Here is a 14,014-nt window from a genome sequence, read left to right on the forward strand (position 1 = left end):
CTGACGTATTTGAGCACCTTCAAATACCACCGGACTGAGCCAGGATAAAACCTGCCAAGTTGGGGTCAGAAGGCCAGCGCCTTAACCGTCTGAGCCACTCAGCCCGGCCTTGCAAGACTTTATTAGTATGAGTGCTGAAAATGCACTCGCTAATACTTTGTAAGTTATTTTATGATGTATTTTATTTAAGAAATACTTGATGTATGGTCAGTCCCGGTGCAGTACATATCTGATACAATCTCTAGATATTGCCTTTTTTTAGACCGTTGAAAGTGGCTTGGAGGAAGGTTCTGTCAGATTGGAAAGCAACTCCTGAGGGCCTAAGCTGTTCTAGTCTACTGAAGCAGTACTCTCCACCACTACTGAAATGTGTCCTTGAGATACTGGAGCCAAATTTCAAGAAAACTCCTGAAAGTGGATTCCGCAAGTGCAGCCATTACTTGAGAGAATTGCCAGGAAAGAAGTTGAGCCATCAGCTGTCAGCTCAGCTTTCTTGGATATCTTGAAATCTGCAAGAGCTGCATGTACATTAAAGCCAAAGCTTGCAAGGAAGAAGAAAATTAACATACCTCCAGCGAAAAGTCTGTCTCATGACGAATTGGTTGAAATGCAATTAAATTCAAGTTCAATTGCAAGAGAAAATGCTTGTGAACCAGAGCCTGCTACTAGTTGATCTTCCAAATTAGTCAGACCACACAAGAAGAGAAAAAAATCAGAAATCACTTGAGGATTCTTGTGATTAGGAGTCATTTGACGAGCAGATTCTTGATGAAAGTTCATATGAAGATTGGGAATCATTCAGAATAAACAGAATGGAAGAGTTAACAGCACCTGCACAGGATGAAGAGACCCTATCAAAACTTCAGAAAGAGCTGAAACCTATCAACAAACAGATTGGTGCATTTGTAGCGGTAAATTATGAAAATGAACATTACCCATGTATTATTGAAAGTTTTGATGAGGATGGAGTGACAGCAAGTGCCATGGTGAAATAACGTAATAACTGGAAATGGTCAGCGAATAAAGACAAACTTTTTTACAAATGGAAGGAAATAGTTGGAGGTATAAACCCCCAAAAAATTGTGAGCATTTTCTCAGTCCCAGAGTTGGCTGATGGTGATAAAGGTCTGTAAATATTACTTTCAATAACGTTAGTTTTTCTTTTTTTAACGTGTTGAATACAGTGATGCACTTGTACTTGAATTATTATTTTTTCCCCTTTAATACCAAAAGAATCCACTTCCTATCGGTTCCCTGTGGTGCTAGATGGTAACAATTTTAAGTGGGGCTACATTCCTCAAAGAAATTATAGTATACTTTGCACCACTTTTAAAACATACATAAAATCTTTAAAATATATTTGTATGGCTTTTTATAAAAATAGAACTCTTTTCACATTGTCTTAGAAAATACCAACATCATTGTCAAGTCACTTCACAAATTAGATATGCCTTATAGGAGTTGTCTTTGATTAACTATAAACAAGCCTTTCTCATGGACAGTCAAGATTTCTTCTGAGGATGCAGAGCACAGTTCCCTGCGAAACATAAAGAATTTCACCTTATTTTCTTGATACGGCATAAGCCCAAAAGCCTTATGCAGTATCATATCTAAAACAATGGCTTGACATTTATTGCTAATAGCAACCATTAAACACAATATTGGATGAAGTAAAAAAAAAAAGATTCTTGATGTCGTTTCTTATTTCTTGTCATAAGATTATTTTACAAAATTGTGACATTCTGGTTCTTCCACATTGAAGCCTGAATTACACTGAAATAGAAATGAAAACCAAAATTAGCCTTCATCTGTCTTGAGGAAAATCAAAATGTAGAGGGTGAACCTCGTCTTAACTTATTTGAGCAATAAAATTAACAGAAACTGGCTATCACTGTATCGCATCGACAAATCAAGAAAAATGGAAATTTCATCCTAATTAAATTTTGTTAATCATAATTAATGTCTTGAAAATTCTCACAAACGATATTTACAACATTTACATTCTCATCTTGTCTTAATCATTGATAATTTCACTGATATTGTTGAAATAATTTCTGAGAAAACTTGAATAATTCACATTCTTGAGAATATTTTAATTAATGTAATCTCAAATAATTATGCTGATTTAAGGTTTTACAAGTATTATTATGATCTTAAAGAAGCAATTTTTCCATGAAAATCATTGAAAGTATGACTGAAAATAATTTGTGGCATTTACAAGGTAACGTTACAAAACAGCTTAAAAATTTTACATTGATTAACTTTATTTAACGTAACCATGTTGAACCTTATTTAACCTTCTTCATGCAAGATTAAATTAGTACAGGCCTATTCATTTTTAAGATCATGACAATGTAGAATTTTACTTAAATATGCTATAAATATGCACTAAACACAATCATGTCCACAAGATGAATTAGCACAAACAACGCCGAAATAACCTGACCGCACTGTAGTGAACATGTGGTCAGGTCAAAACCACATTTCAATAAGTCATATGAGAAAAATATTCTAATTACATCATCCATTCCACACATATGACACATATTTATACTATTTACAGACAAATTCTAGAATTTAATTTTATATTGTGATTTTTATCATAAATATGCTATCAATTGAATAGTCAGATGACTTTATTAGGATTAGAATGGACATAGTCTCTGAAGGTGGTACTGTCCTTCTAGGCTCCCTTCTCATAATAATAATAATAATAATAATAATCGTATGGCCTCCGCTACCGTGTGCAGACATTTCAATTTGACGCCATCTGGCTGTCTGCTCGTCAATTTCGACGTTCCGTTTTACTCTAGGCCCCCACTAGATGGCAGACCGAGTAAACCGAAACTCTCTTGGGCGTCTATGGCTGAGATTTAATTAATTTTGTCGGGTAAACACCAAATGTGTCACCAGAGATCTTTTACATGCCGACATCGTACGACATGGAGTGTTGAATGGACTTTTTTCCACCCTTCAAAAATCCGACTACCTCTGCCAGGTTTGAACCCGCTATCTTGGGATCCGGAGGCCGACACTCTACCGCTGATCCACAGAGGCAGCTTCCCTTCTCATGCATGTAATGAAGTGGTAAGTTTATTATTCCTGCGAATGAACTTTAAGATGGAAATTATCCACAATTAACTCCTAGGGAAATGGTTTGGCAAAGATAAAGACAGGAAATTGGTCATGGACATATTACAAGATTAGAGTAACGACATTCGCTTGAAGTGGCAAAGAACCAAACATATTTCAGGAACAACTAACAGTGGGGAATGGTGCCCATAGCATCTTCCAGCAGTAAAACATGAATCACATGCACAGTAGAGCATTCTGAATGAAAACATTTGTTCTAATTATAACAGAATACAGTACTTCAGGTTCCATGTATTTTTAAATCCCCAAACTATATACGGATAATCCGCATTCGGATAATCAGGAGTTTGCTGTATTGTTAAGTGCTTCATAAAGCTTGTCTGCATTGCCCTAAACTGTTCTGAAACTTTCCCAGGACCATTTGCTAAGATATTTTTAAAGTCCTGAGTTTGGAGCCCTTATCTGCAATATATTTATAAAGTTTCATTCTTTGATTTGTTGAATCATTTATGTCGCATTAAACATCAAATACAATAGCCTTCATCAATATTATACATCCTTATAGATCAATATATATATATATATATATACTTTCTGTATAACTAGAATAACATATTATTGACAGATATGAGATTTTACAATTAATGAATAAAACTCCATATGTTTCGTTACTCTAATTTATTTCAGGATGGCCTAATAAATGCACTCACACATATTTAAACACAAACAATTTAACTAGTTATGAATCGCCACACAAATTACCAGTCTATTTACAAATCTCTCTACCTTATGGTGCAGCAAGGGTCCAGCCCATTCCTTTACCTGGGATACTAATCGTTACTTTCACTTTCCCAAAGTCCAGTCACCTTCTACAGTCACTGTGCATAGACAGCTGGATTTGAACACAGTGCCACTGGCTATACAACACACAACAGCTGTTCGTTGGTTTGACTCCACTTATACTTCACACAGTCACATGCAGTGAGCAACCAAACAGCTCAACAGGATTCAACAGCAGAATAATACTCACAACAGTTCATTTAACACAGGTTCATTTACCTTCACACTCGCGACAGCGGCTTCCCTCCCTGACTCACGCAGGAATACACTAGTACACAGTATAGTATTTTGTTCCATCGATCCAGTCCACACAATCACTGGTCTCTCCGACACCACAACAACAGCTCCTGGTTCAGTCCTTGGTGGGACACTGGTGACAGCCAATACCTCTGTTGCCCTCAGCTCAGCCACCGAACCCCAGCTCACTGAGTGTCACACTAGCTCCACCTTGGAGCCCAACTATCGCTCACTCTAACACTGACTCTCACACGGAGTCTAATTCTGACTGACTGTCCGCGGCTAGGTTCCCTTTTCATAGCTCGCGTGATTTGATCCAGAAATTTCACGATGTCACTACAGGCAGAATATTCCCATTAAATCTCCAAGGAACTCACAGGTAAGCCAGCCACCGAGAACAATACACGGAAAGGCCGGCCCCACCCCACAGGCTGGCTAGGAGATTCCAGTTCATCTGAGTCACCAGCCCCTTCCTGGAAGTACCGAAAGGAGCTACCACGGGGCTGGCACGTAACAGTATTATAAAAATGTTGTTCATTGGTGATGTGCTCATGCAGTTGTTTATCTGCAACCCATTCTGGGCATCCCACTGTGAATCCTGGCAACATCTGGTTGACAAATTCCATCAGGTGCACTACAGTGGTGGCCATTGAAATGAAATTAAATGCTATAGTCATTATCAATGAATATAATTTTATGTAACACACTTAAATTACTAGATATACATTATATATAACCAAATACCACAAATGGTATTATTCTCTTGAAGATATATAGCTACGTATAAAATGATACATACATTTAGGTCAGTGGTGGCCAGGAGTGTTGCAGCACACTGTTAAGCTGTGCGATGAGGTGGCCTCATGCTTGCACATACGTTACCACCCCACCGGAACTGCTCCTGCCAGCGTGACTGAATCGACTAGCCATTCAGGAGGGGAATACTACTCTCCCTCCCCACTGATTAACAATAATATGACACCTCAGCCATCTAGCCATAGCAGTCATCCTTCCTGAGTCCGAAAATTTCACACCCACATTATTTTATTGTGGTTTGTACATCATGTACAATAAACAAATACAAATCCATACGATATGTCCTTGTTTAAGTAAACCTGTGATAATACATTCTATTCCTGGAAGTAGGAGAGAAGGACACTATTGAACATACTGCAGTTGTGAGCCACAGAAGACTGGATCTTAAAATATGTTTTCAGATCCCTAAGCCTTGCTTCCCATTCTTCGCCTACTAACGTGTCATATTCTTCTTTGTGGACAACATTATAGTGATGCTCGACAGTAAATTTTCGGTGTCCGCTGATAATGCGATAGCAAGATAAGCATTTAGAATTGTTTCTATAGGGCGTGAAAACAAATGAACTGCAATTCTTAGTCCGTTTTAAAGAGTTATAAATTTTTGCCACTTCTTCTCTTTTTTGATGTGCTTTCCATAATGCAGTGCATTTGTAACAGCACTTCCAATGAACTGCCATCCTGAACCATGTATGCCATGTTCCCAACCCATCAAACTCATGCAATACACCTGGCCAACTCTATGATCAGTGCTCCCCACCACAAACGTCTCTCCCTCCCCAAAAGTGGACACGCCTACCAAACTCTTCATGCATGCGAAGTCAAAGTGTGGTAACTGTACACACTGTGAATTGTGCAGCATTTAGGCACCACTGATTTAGGTGATACCACTCCAGGTTAAAATTTGTTTCTGTGTAGATCAAGAAAATTTTAACATATTCACCTTTATATATTAATATGAAGAAGATATAAATGGTTAGAAGATTAACTTGGAAATTGTTCCTAAAGAAAAATATCTAATTTAGTTGTACATTATCGTAAGTTATTTCTATTGGAAGGATATTGTTAAAGTGACTTTCTTTTTTTTCCTGCAGTACCTGCAAGCTCAGCAGATGGTGGAGGAACAACGTCGTCAAATAGACAAGATGGAAGTAGACAACAACAGAATAACTGACCAAGTCAATCTGGAGATACAACGGGTTAAGGTACTTCAGTTTATGATAGAGTTCAAGTCCTGTAAAAAATATAGTCTCTCTCTCTCTCTCTTCTTGTTTTTGTTATGTCTCACTGACACAGATAGATCTTATGGCAACGATGGGATAGGAAAGGGCTAGGAGTGGGAAGGAAGCAACTGTTGCCTTAATTAAGTGCCTGTTGTGAAAATGGGAAACCACGGAAAACCATCTTCAGGGCTGTCGACAGGGTGGAGGTTCGAATCAACTATCTTCCGAATGCAAGCTGACAGCTACTTGACCCAAACTGCACAGCCAGAATATAGTCTATTTATATTAATGGTATGGACCATTCTTCAAAGTTAAAAATCCATCCTCTGATGTCCATAACCAGTTAGTACATTGATGGTGTGCAGTCTGGCATCCTTTCCACTTACATGCAACAAACTCCTTCCTTTCATCTTTCTTATTTGGTCACTTCTGCTAATGTCAATCTTTTAAAATTTCATTTTATGGAATAGAAGTATCTTTAAGCAATTACTTTTTAAGTACTGTACATATATACAGCACAAACCTGCTTATCCAAGGTAACTGGACCAAGGGTGCTTTGGGCAGCAAGAAACTTGGATAAAACAGAATGTGTAGCAAACTTAGGATTCAGGTGAGAAATAACTAAATTGTAGCTACTGATATAATTCAAATATCTAAGGAATGGAACTTAATTTAAGTCAAACTTTCTTTGCACACAAAGTTCTGGATTTGTTTTGGTTGAGCTTGTTACTTACCCCTCTTGCTTGCCACTATGTTGTGCCACATCTGAAACATGACATATTGTGTGCCGTGGACTCTTCTTGTAGTTCTATGCAGGCAAGTACTGCCTCGATCATGCCTAGGTCATCAATGTGGGAAATACATTCAGTGATATCACTTTCATCATTTTTATTATGGTCTTCTGAATGCAAAACTTCAACAGCAGCATTATCTGTTAGTTCTTGCTCCTGCTCCTGCTTGGTACACAATCTCTAACAATCTCTAACAGGAAGACTGTTTGTTACAGCAATAAGTTTGTTAACATTTTAGAAGTGCAGTTTGCTTAACACATTGTTACAAATTTTACTGTTAATCTAAATAATTACATTGACGATACAAGTGCCTCGGTCAACACAGAGCCTTGGATAAGTGGGTTTATACTGTTTATTAAAGACGTAAGCTAAGAAGAAAGATAGGAACATACACAAAGAATAAACACCACAACGGGTCGGTATGAGTGAAGGAAGTAAGAGAAAAGAGGTGCTAGGGGAAACTCCCGATTTTCACATGCTACTATCTTCACAGATGGGTTTTCATAAGTCTCATAAGAAAGCAAGGTAAATGAATACCAATGGCAAAAGACTAGGAACAGAGGACAGATGAGAGAGGAGAAAAGAGGCTATGCAGGCAAGTGCTGCCTCGATCACACATAGGTCATCAGTGTGGGAAATACATTTAGTGTTATCACTTTCATCATTTTTATTATAGTCTTATTTGGTTTTATATATATCGGAAAAGAACAAACAAGTGTCAAATCAAGTCATGCACAAAAAGATAGCAAAACATAATAGTATAAATACAGTGACATTCCAATATAAAAATATTAAAATTCCCACCTGTTCAATACTACAATACCAATATATGAATTTTATATCTTGTAATACAGTGGTAGGTGATTGTAGGAAGATATAATGATGGAAAAAGGAGACAAGAACAAATGTGAAAACGCAAAAGGACAAAGAAAAATTCCACAACTTCATACATAGCTGTCTTCACACAAATGAGCTCTTTCCTCATCATTCCCTATTCTTCTACATCCATTTCTTCTCAGCTCCAAAGAGCTTGTTTGTACTACCTAGACATTTAGTGGCCATTTTGACAGATTATCAACAACTGCAACTTCAAAAACTCCTGTCACTCATGCTATCCTTAATTCTTACACTCACACTAACCTCCCCTCTCCAAATCTGCCTGGAACCAGCAGATCAAATAGGTATGACTAACATGTACTCAGATACCATTATTGCAAAAAGCTGTTGTGTGGAGTGCAATTCTAGAAAGTGTAGGATAAGGAGAAAACGTGATAAATATAGTTTATAAACTTAATTGTTGGGTCTGTATTGACCTTCATTCAACTTTAATTGAGAGAGTGTTTCCACCTTTTTGCCCAACATATATTTTGGTCTAACATACGCTATTAATTCAAGACTAATCTAATGTCTTGACTGACTGACCGACCAACCGACTCATCATCGCCGAGCCAAAACTTCTGGACATAAAGAAATTAAATTTTGAGGATACATTTATATTACAATGTAGGTACTCACTAAGGGAGGATTTTTGGATATTCCATTGCTAAGGGTGTGAAAGGGGGGGTGAATTTTTAAAATGAGTGTATCTATATCCTTTTTTTTTTGTTTTTTTTTTTGTTTGGGGCTTTATGTCGCACCGACACAGATAGGTCTTATGGTGACGATGGGATAGGAAAGGCCTAGGAGTTGGAAGGAAGCGGCCGTGGCCTTAATTAAGGTACAGCCCCAGCATTTGCCTGGTGTGAAAATGGGAAACCACAGAAAACCATCTTCAGGGCTGCCGATAGTGGGATTCGAACCTACTATCTCCCGGATGCAAGCTCACAGCCGCACGCCTCTATGCGCACGGCCAACTCGCCCGGTATCTATATCCTCTTAAGGGGGGTAAAAAAAAGGTGAAAAGGGGGTTGAATACCTTTTATGAGGATATAGTACTTATATCTCTCAAAAACTGTAGATGTTATGGTCATGAAAATTGGTATTTGGAATCTACGTTATAAATAAAGAAACACATATTTTTTTGTTTTTGGAAAATCTGCTGAAGAGGAGGTAAACAGGAGTGATAAAGGGAGGAGATTTTTTGAAATAAATATATCTACAATATATCTCAAAATGTAACATGTTGAAGACGTGAAAACTGGTATTTGGAATCTCCTATAAAAGTAAAGGAACACACATAATTTGTTTTCTGAAAATCCACTTAAGGGAAAGTGTTAAAGGGGGTGAATTTTTAAAATGAGCATATCTACAGTATATTTCAAAAACTTAACGTATTACAGACATCAAAATCGGTATTTTTTGTCTCTTTTAAAATAAGGTAATGCATGTTTTTTTTTGGAATAAGGACTTAAGCAAGTGTAAAAGGAGGTTGAATTATTTTTATTTGGATACTGGTATCTTTTGGCCTGTTGCCATTTCTTGATGGATGCAGTACTTTTGTAACCATCTCTTGGCACAGGCCAGAGCAAAGTGTAGCTTCCACCGAAGTCCCAGTCTCATCCATGGCTGTGACAATATGGAAGCTGCTGGGGTATGGGTGGTGCTAAGTAATGACATTTGGAGCACAACTAGTGTCTGTGTTATGAAAAGTGTTGCTCATAGGATCAGTTGTGCTGCAGTAGCACCTTCTGGTCCAGTGAGGAAAGCAATGGCAAACTACCTCACTCCTCATCTTGCCTAGTACGCCTCATTTGGGCTCTGCCATTGGTTTTTGCAGTTTCCCTATAACTGCATAGTCTTTGGTGGTGCTGTTTGAGGATCCAACCAGCCTCTGGGCTGATGACCTAACAGACAGACTGGTATCTCCAAAACTGAGGATATTACAGATGTGAAAATTGGTATTTGGAATCTCCTTTAAAAATAAACACTAATTTTTGTTTTCAGAAAATTCACTTAAGGGGGTCGTAAAAAGGACTGAAAAGAGCATTGAATTCTTTTTATGAGGATACTTATATCTCAAAAACTGAAGATGTTAGAGACATAAAAATTTGTATTTGGAATCTTCTTAAAAAAATAATAAAACATATTTTTTCCAGAAAATCCACTTAAGGGGGTCGGGTGGGTGAAAAGAAGTGAAGAAAATGATAAATTCGTTTTATGAGGATACTTATATGTTAAATACTGAAGATGTTACAGATGAGAAATTTGTAAAAGTAAAGGAACATGCATAATTTGTTTTCTGAAAATCCACTTAAGGGGAAGTGCTTAAGGGGGTGAATTTTTAAAATGAGCATATCTATAGTATATCTCAAAAATGTAACATATTACAGACATGAAAATTGATGTTTTTAATCTCTTTTAAAAATAAAGCAACACATATTTTTGTCCCAGAGAAAAACATTTAAGTGTTGGCGGTTGTAACAAGGACTGAAAAGGAGGCTGAATTATTTTTATGAAGGTACTTATACCTCAAAAACTGAAAATGTTACAGACATGAACATTTGTATTTGGAATCTCCTTTAAAAATAAAGATACATGCATTCTTTTGTTTTTGGAAAATCCAATTAATGGTGGGGGGAAATGAATTGAAACATTAGTTGAATTCTTTGTTTGAGGGTACTTATATCTCAAAAACAAAGGATGTTACTGACGAGAGCATTGGTATTTGGAATCTCCTTTAAAAATAAAGATACACATATTTTGTGGCAGGGGGAGGGGTGGAACCAACTTAAGAGGGGTGTAAAAGGAATAGAATTTTTATCAGGATAAAAATAAAAAGTGGACCAAAAAAAATACACCTCTAAGGGGGTTCTGACTGGAGGTGAGGAATGATGGCAAAAATATGCATTTATATGAAAACATTTGAATTATGAAGTTGAAAATGGAAACCTACAACCTGTTTTCCAGTCAGTGACCGGGTCAGGGATGTAATGAATGAATCACATATAGGCTGTTATTACGATGGGGTCGCCACTCCCAAAGTGATATATTAATGAATGATAGATGCTACGAAATGAGAATGGAGAGTGTTGCTGGAATGAAAGATGACAGGGAAAACCGGAGTACCCGGAGAAAAACCTGTCCCGCCTCCGCTTTGTCCAGCACAAATCTCACATGGAATGACCGGGATTTGAACCACGGTATCCAGTGGTGAGAGGCCGACGCGCTGCCGTCTGAGCCACGGAGGCTCTAATTATGAAGTTAAAATTTCAAATTATATCCTAGGTGTTAAATAATAGAAGGTTTGAAACAATTAACCACTCAGAGAGTTAAATGGGTGTTAAGATCCAAAAACAAATATATTCCTTCCTTCCTTCCTTCCTTTCTTCCTTCCTTCCTTCCTTCCTTCCTTCCTTCCTTCCTGCAAAATGGTTTAATGTACGAATGATGTAGATGTTGATTCCCATAGGAAACCAATTACGGACCAGCTATATTGGTATTAACGTATGAAGACAAAATTCCAAATAGCGGTAATATTTTAAAATGTCTGGCCCTGTGGTGTAGGGGGCTTCGTGGCCACCTGATACCCGGCGGCCCCGGGTTCGATTCAGGGCCAGGTCAGGGGTTTTTAATCGTAATGATTAATATCCCTGGCCTGGGGACTGGGTGTTTGTGATGTCCTTAATCTTCCTTTCCTCACACACAACATTCCACACTACCGCCATTCCAATTACATGCAGGTTCATACAATATGGTGCAGTAGGGGCAAAAGATCCACATGGGTCAATGCCCCGAACAAATAGCATTTTTTCTATAAAAATAAAAAAAAATTAAAAATAAAATATTTTAAATCCTAGGTGTTAAATAGAAAATATTTCTTAACATTTCACCCCTAAAGTGTTAAACGAGGTTAGCTCCATAAACAAAATTATTCATCCCTCAAAAACAGTGTGACATACAAAGTTGTAATTGTACGAAAAGGGTCATCTTTTATGTCCTAGGTGTAAAATATCATATACTTCAAAATATTTCTCTCCTCAGGGGTTTAGATGGTGGCTGACTCTCAAAAGCACAATATCCATTCTTTTGAAACCGTTTCAGGCACAAAGTTAATTGTTTAATGAAGGGTGGTCTTCTATATCCTAGATATTCATAAATATTCAAAAACATTCATGTCTTAAAAGATTATTCATTCCTCCATTATTGTTTGATGTACAAAATCAAAATTTCACAGGTTGGTCGCTTTTACATCTTATATGTTAAATAAGATAGGGTTTAAAACATTGAAATTCTTCAGTATGGGGTTCAAAAGAGTGTTAGATCAGAAAATAAATAATCACTCCTCCACAACTGTTTGACGTAGGAACTGTGAGCGTATTTTGCAGGCTCGGCTGATGGTAGACTCTCTAAAATATAAAACTTGGAATAATAACTTTCAGTTTAAAACCATAGCAAAGCATGGGTATCTTGCTAGTATAATAATGTAATAACTAATATAATATGTTTGTTCTAAATATATGTAGAACAAATAAAATATTGAAAAGGTCAAAACTCTCTCTCAATTTAATTTGCCTGAAAAATACTTGAAACGGAAAGAGACAAACATGAATCTAATGGAATTGGGAAGCAGAAATGACCTCACTGGGGGCTATAATGAAATAGATAGGAAATGAACTGTGGTTGATGAGGAGAGAGATTATCCATGTAAAGAGACAGCAGTGTGTGAAGAAATTGTTCCAGGTTTCAAGTTTCCATGGCTGTCTTTCTTAAATTCATACAGAATTTTATACTACGCTCTGTCCTCACCTAGACAAAAATACCACCATAGCACAGACACTGGCATATCCTTCAGAATCATAATCAAGGGTCAAATTAAGGTTGCAGTGTACTGTACTTGCTGCCAGCAAAGTATCTCTAGTTAACTCTAAGTATTTCAATTACAGCCTCAGTCTCAAAACTTTCTGGACATATGTTTTATAAATGAATTGGTTAGAACAGAAAGGGTACATGTGATGTTTTGGCCAACCACATATCCTTGCCTGGCATGGATAGACAATTTTGCCTGTGCAGAAATGGTGCATGTGTAATATTGGGAAGTGAAGGAATTTGGACTATACAAATCAAGGTTGAGAGCAGAAAGGATACTTGTATCACGGTGACAAGACAGCTGTATTTTGAAAGATGTTGTGTACCACTTTATACAATTTCAGAAATCCTCAAGAAAAAGACATTAAGGATGTTACCGAAGGACAAAAGTCATCGTCTTCATTTTGATATTGTAAAATCTGTTTATTTTGTTTTGTATTAAAAAATTGACTGAGTTTGTTATTTAAAATTATCATTTTGGATGAGGACAAAGAAATTTTGGAAATTCGTCTTATACTATATAAATTGTTATTATTATTTTATTTTCTGTATGACAAGAACAGTGTCTTTTAATTTGGGAATTTGAACTCTATAAATCATTCATGTAACTTGAAATTATGTGTTTAAGATATTTAGTATTATTTAATTATTCTGCAACTCTACTAAATTAATTTGGTTATTGTGTAAAATTTTAGAATGTAAATAACAGTGTAATTAGCATTGGTAGAATTTAAGGTAAGAACTTGTGAGGCAGGCTGTACTGACACGTGTAAGAGGTCTTTTCCAGTCATTTCTTCATATCCAGTAATATGCTGGTTCAGCAGAAAGATTTTTCTAGAAGCGCTCTGGGATTGGCTAGAATAACAAAGTTTTTTATTGGTGAATGTAAGAGCCGCGAGTGTAATTCCCGTGCCCTAATTGGTTACCTCCAGATTGCCCCATTTCCGGCTTCTGGCAACTTGGCCACAGCCAAGCTTGTTTCCGTCGTCTTAGATTAGTGACTGGCGAAGGGAGCAGTCGTCTCCTCTGTCTGCCCTGTAATGGTGAGCACTGTTTGGTTCATGTTTTGGATTTTAACTTTTAAATGTAAATTTGTCATTTAAATTTCTTTGCGCACTGTAGTTTGCCCCGGGTATCTTCCATTCACCAATTTTTAACTTCAAATGACTTAGCCGTTGCGGCTAATCATAACCCCTGTTGTTTCCGGAGGTAATCCCCTTTTCTTGATTTGAACATCCTAATCTAATATAAATGTCACTTTGTTTTTACGTG

At 37.0% G+C, this 14,014-nt stretch overlaps 1 protein-coding gene across 1 annotated transcript in view; it reads left to right on the plus strand.

The window, feature by feature from the left end:
• LOC136876423 (outer dense fiber protein 2) overlaps window positions 1–14,014 on the plus strand; it is a 456,680-nt gene that overhangs the window by 315,355 nt on the left and 127,311 nt on the right. Inside the window, exon 9 of the mRNA XM_068228338.1 lies at window positions 6,078–6,188. Coding sequence (XP_068084439.1) covers window positions 6,078–6,188 — 111 coding nt within the window. The remainder of the gene's footprint in view (window positions 1–6,077; window positions 6,189–14,014) is intronic.

The sequence above is a fragment of the Anabrus simplex genome, chromosome 1, assembly GCF_040414725.1.
Source record: "Anabrus simplex isolate iqAnaSimp1 chromosome 1, ASM4041472v1, whole genome shotgun sequence".
NCBI classification, from domain to species: domain Eukaryota; kingdom Metazoa; phylum Arthropoda; class Insecta; order Orthoptera; family Tettigoniidae; genus Anabrus; species Anabrus simplex.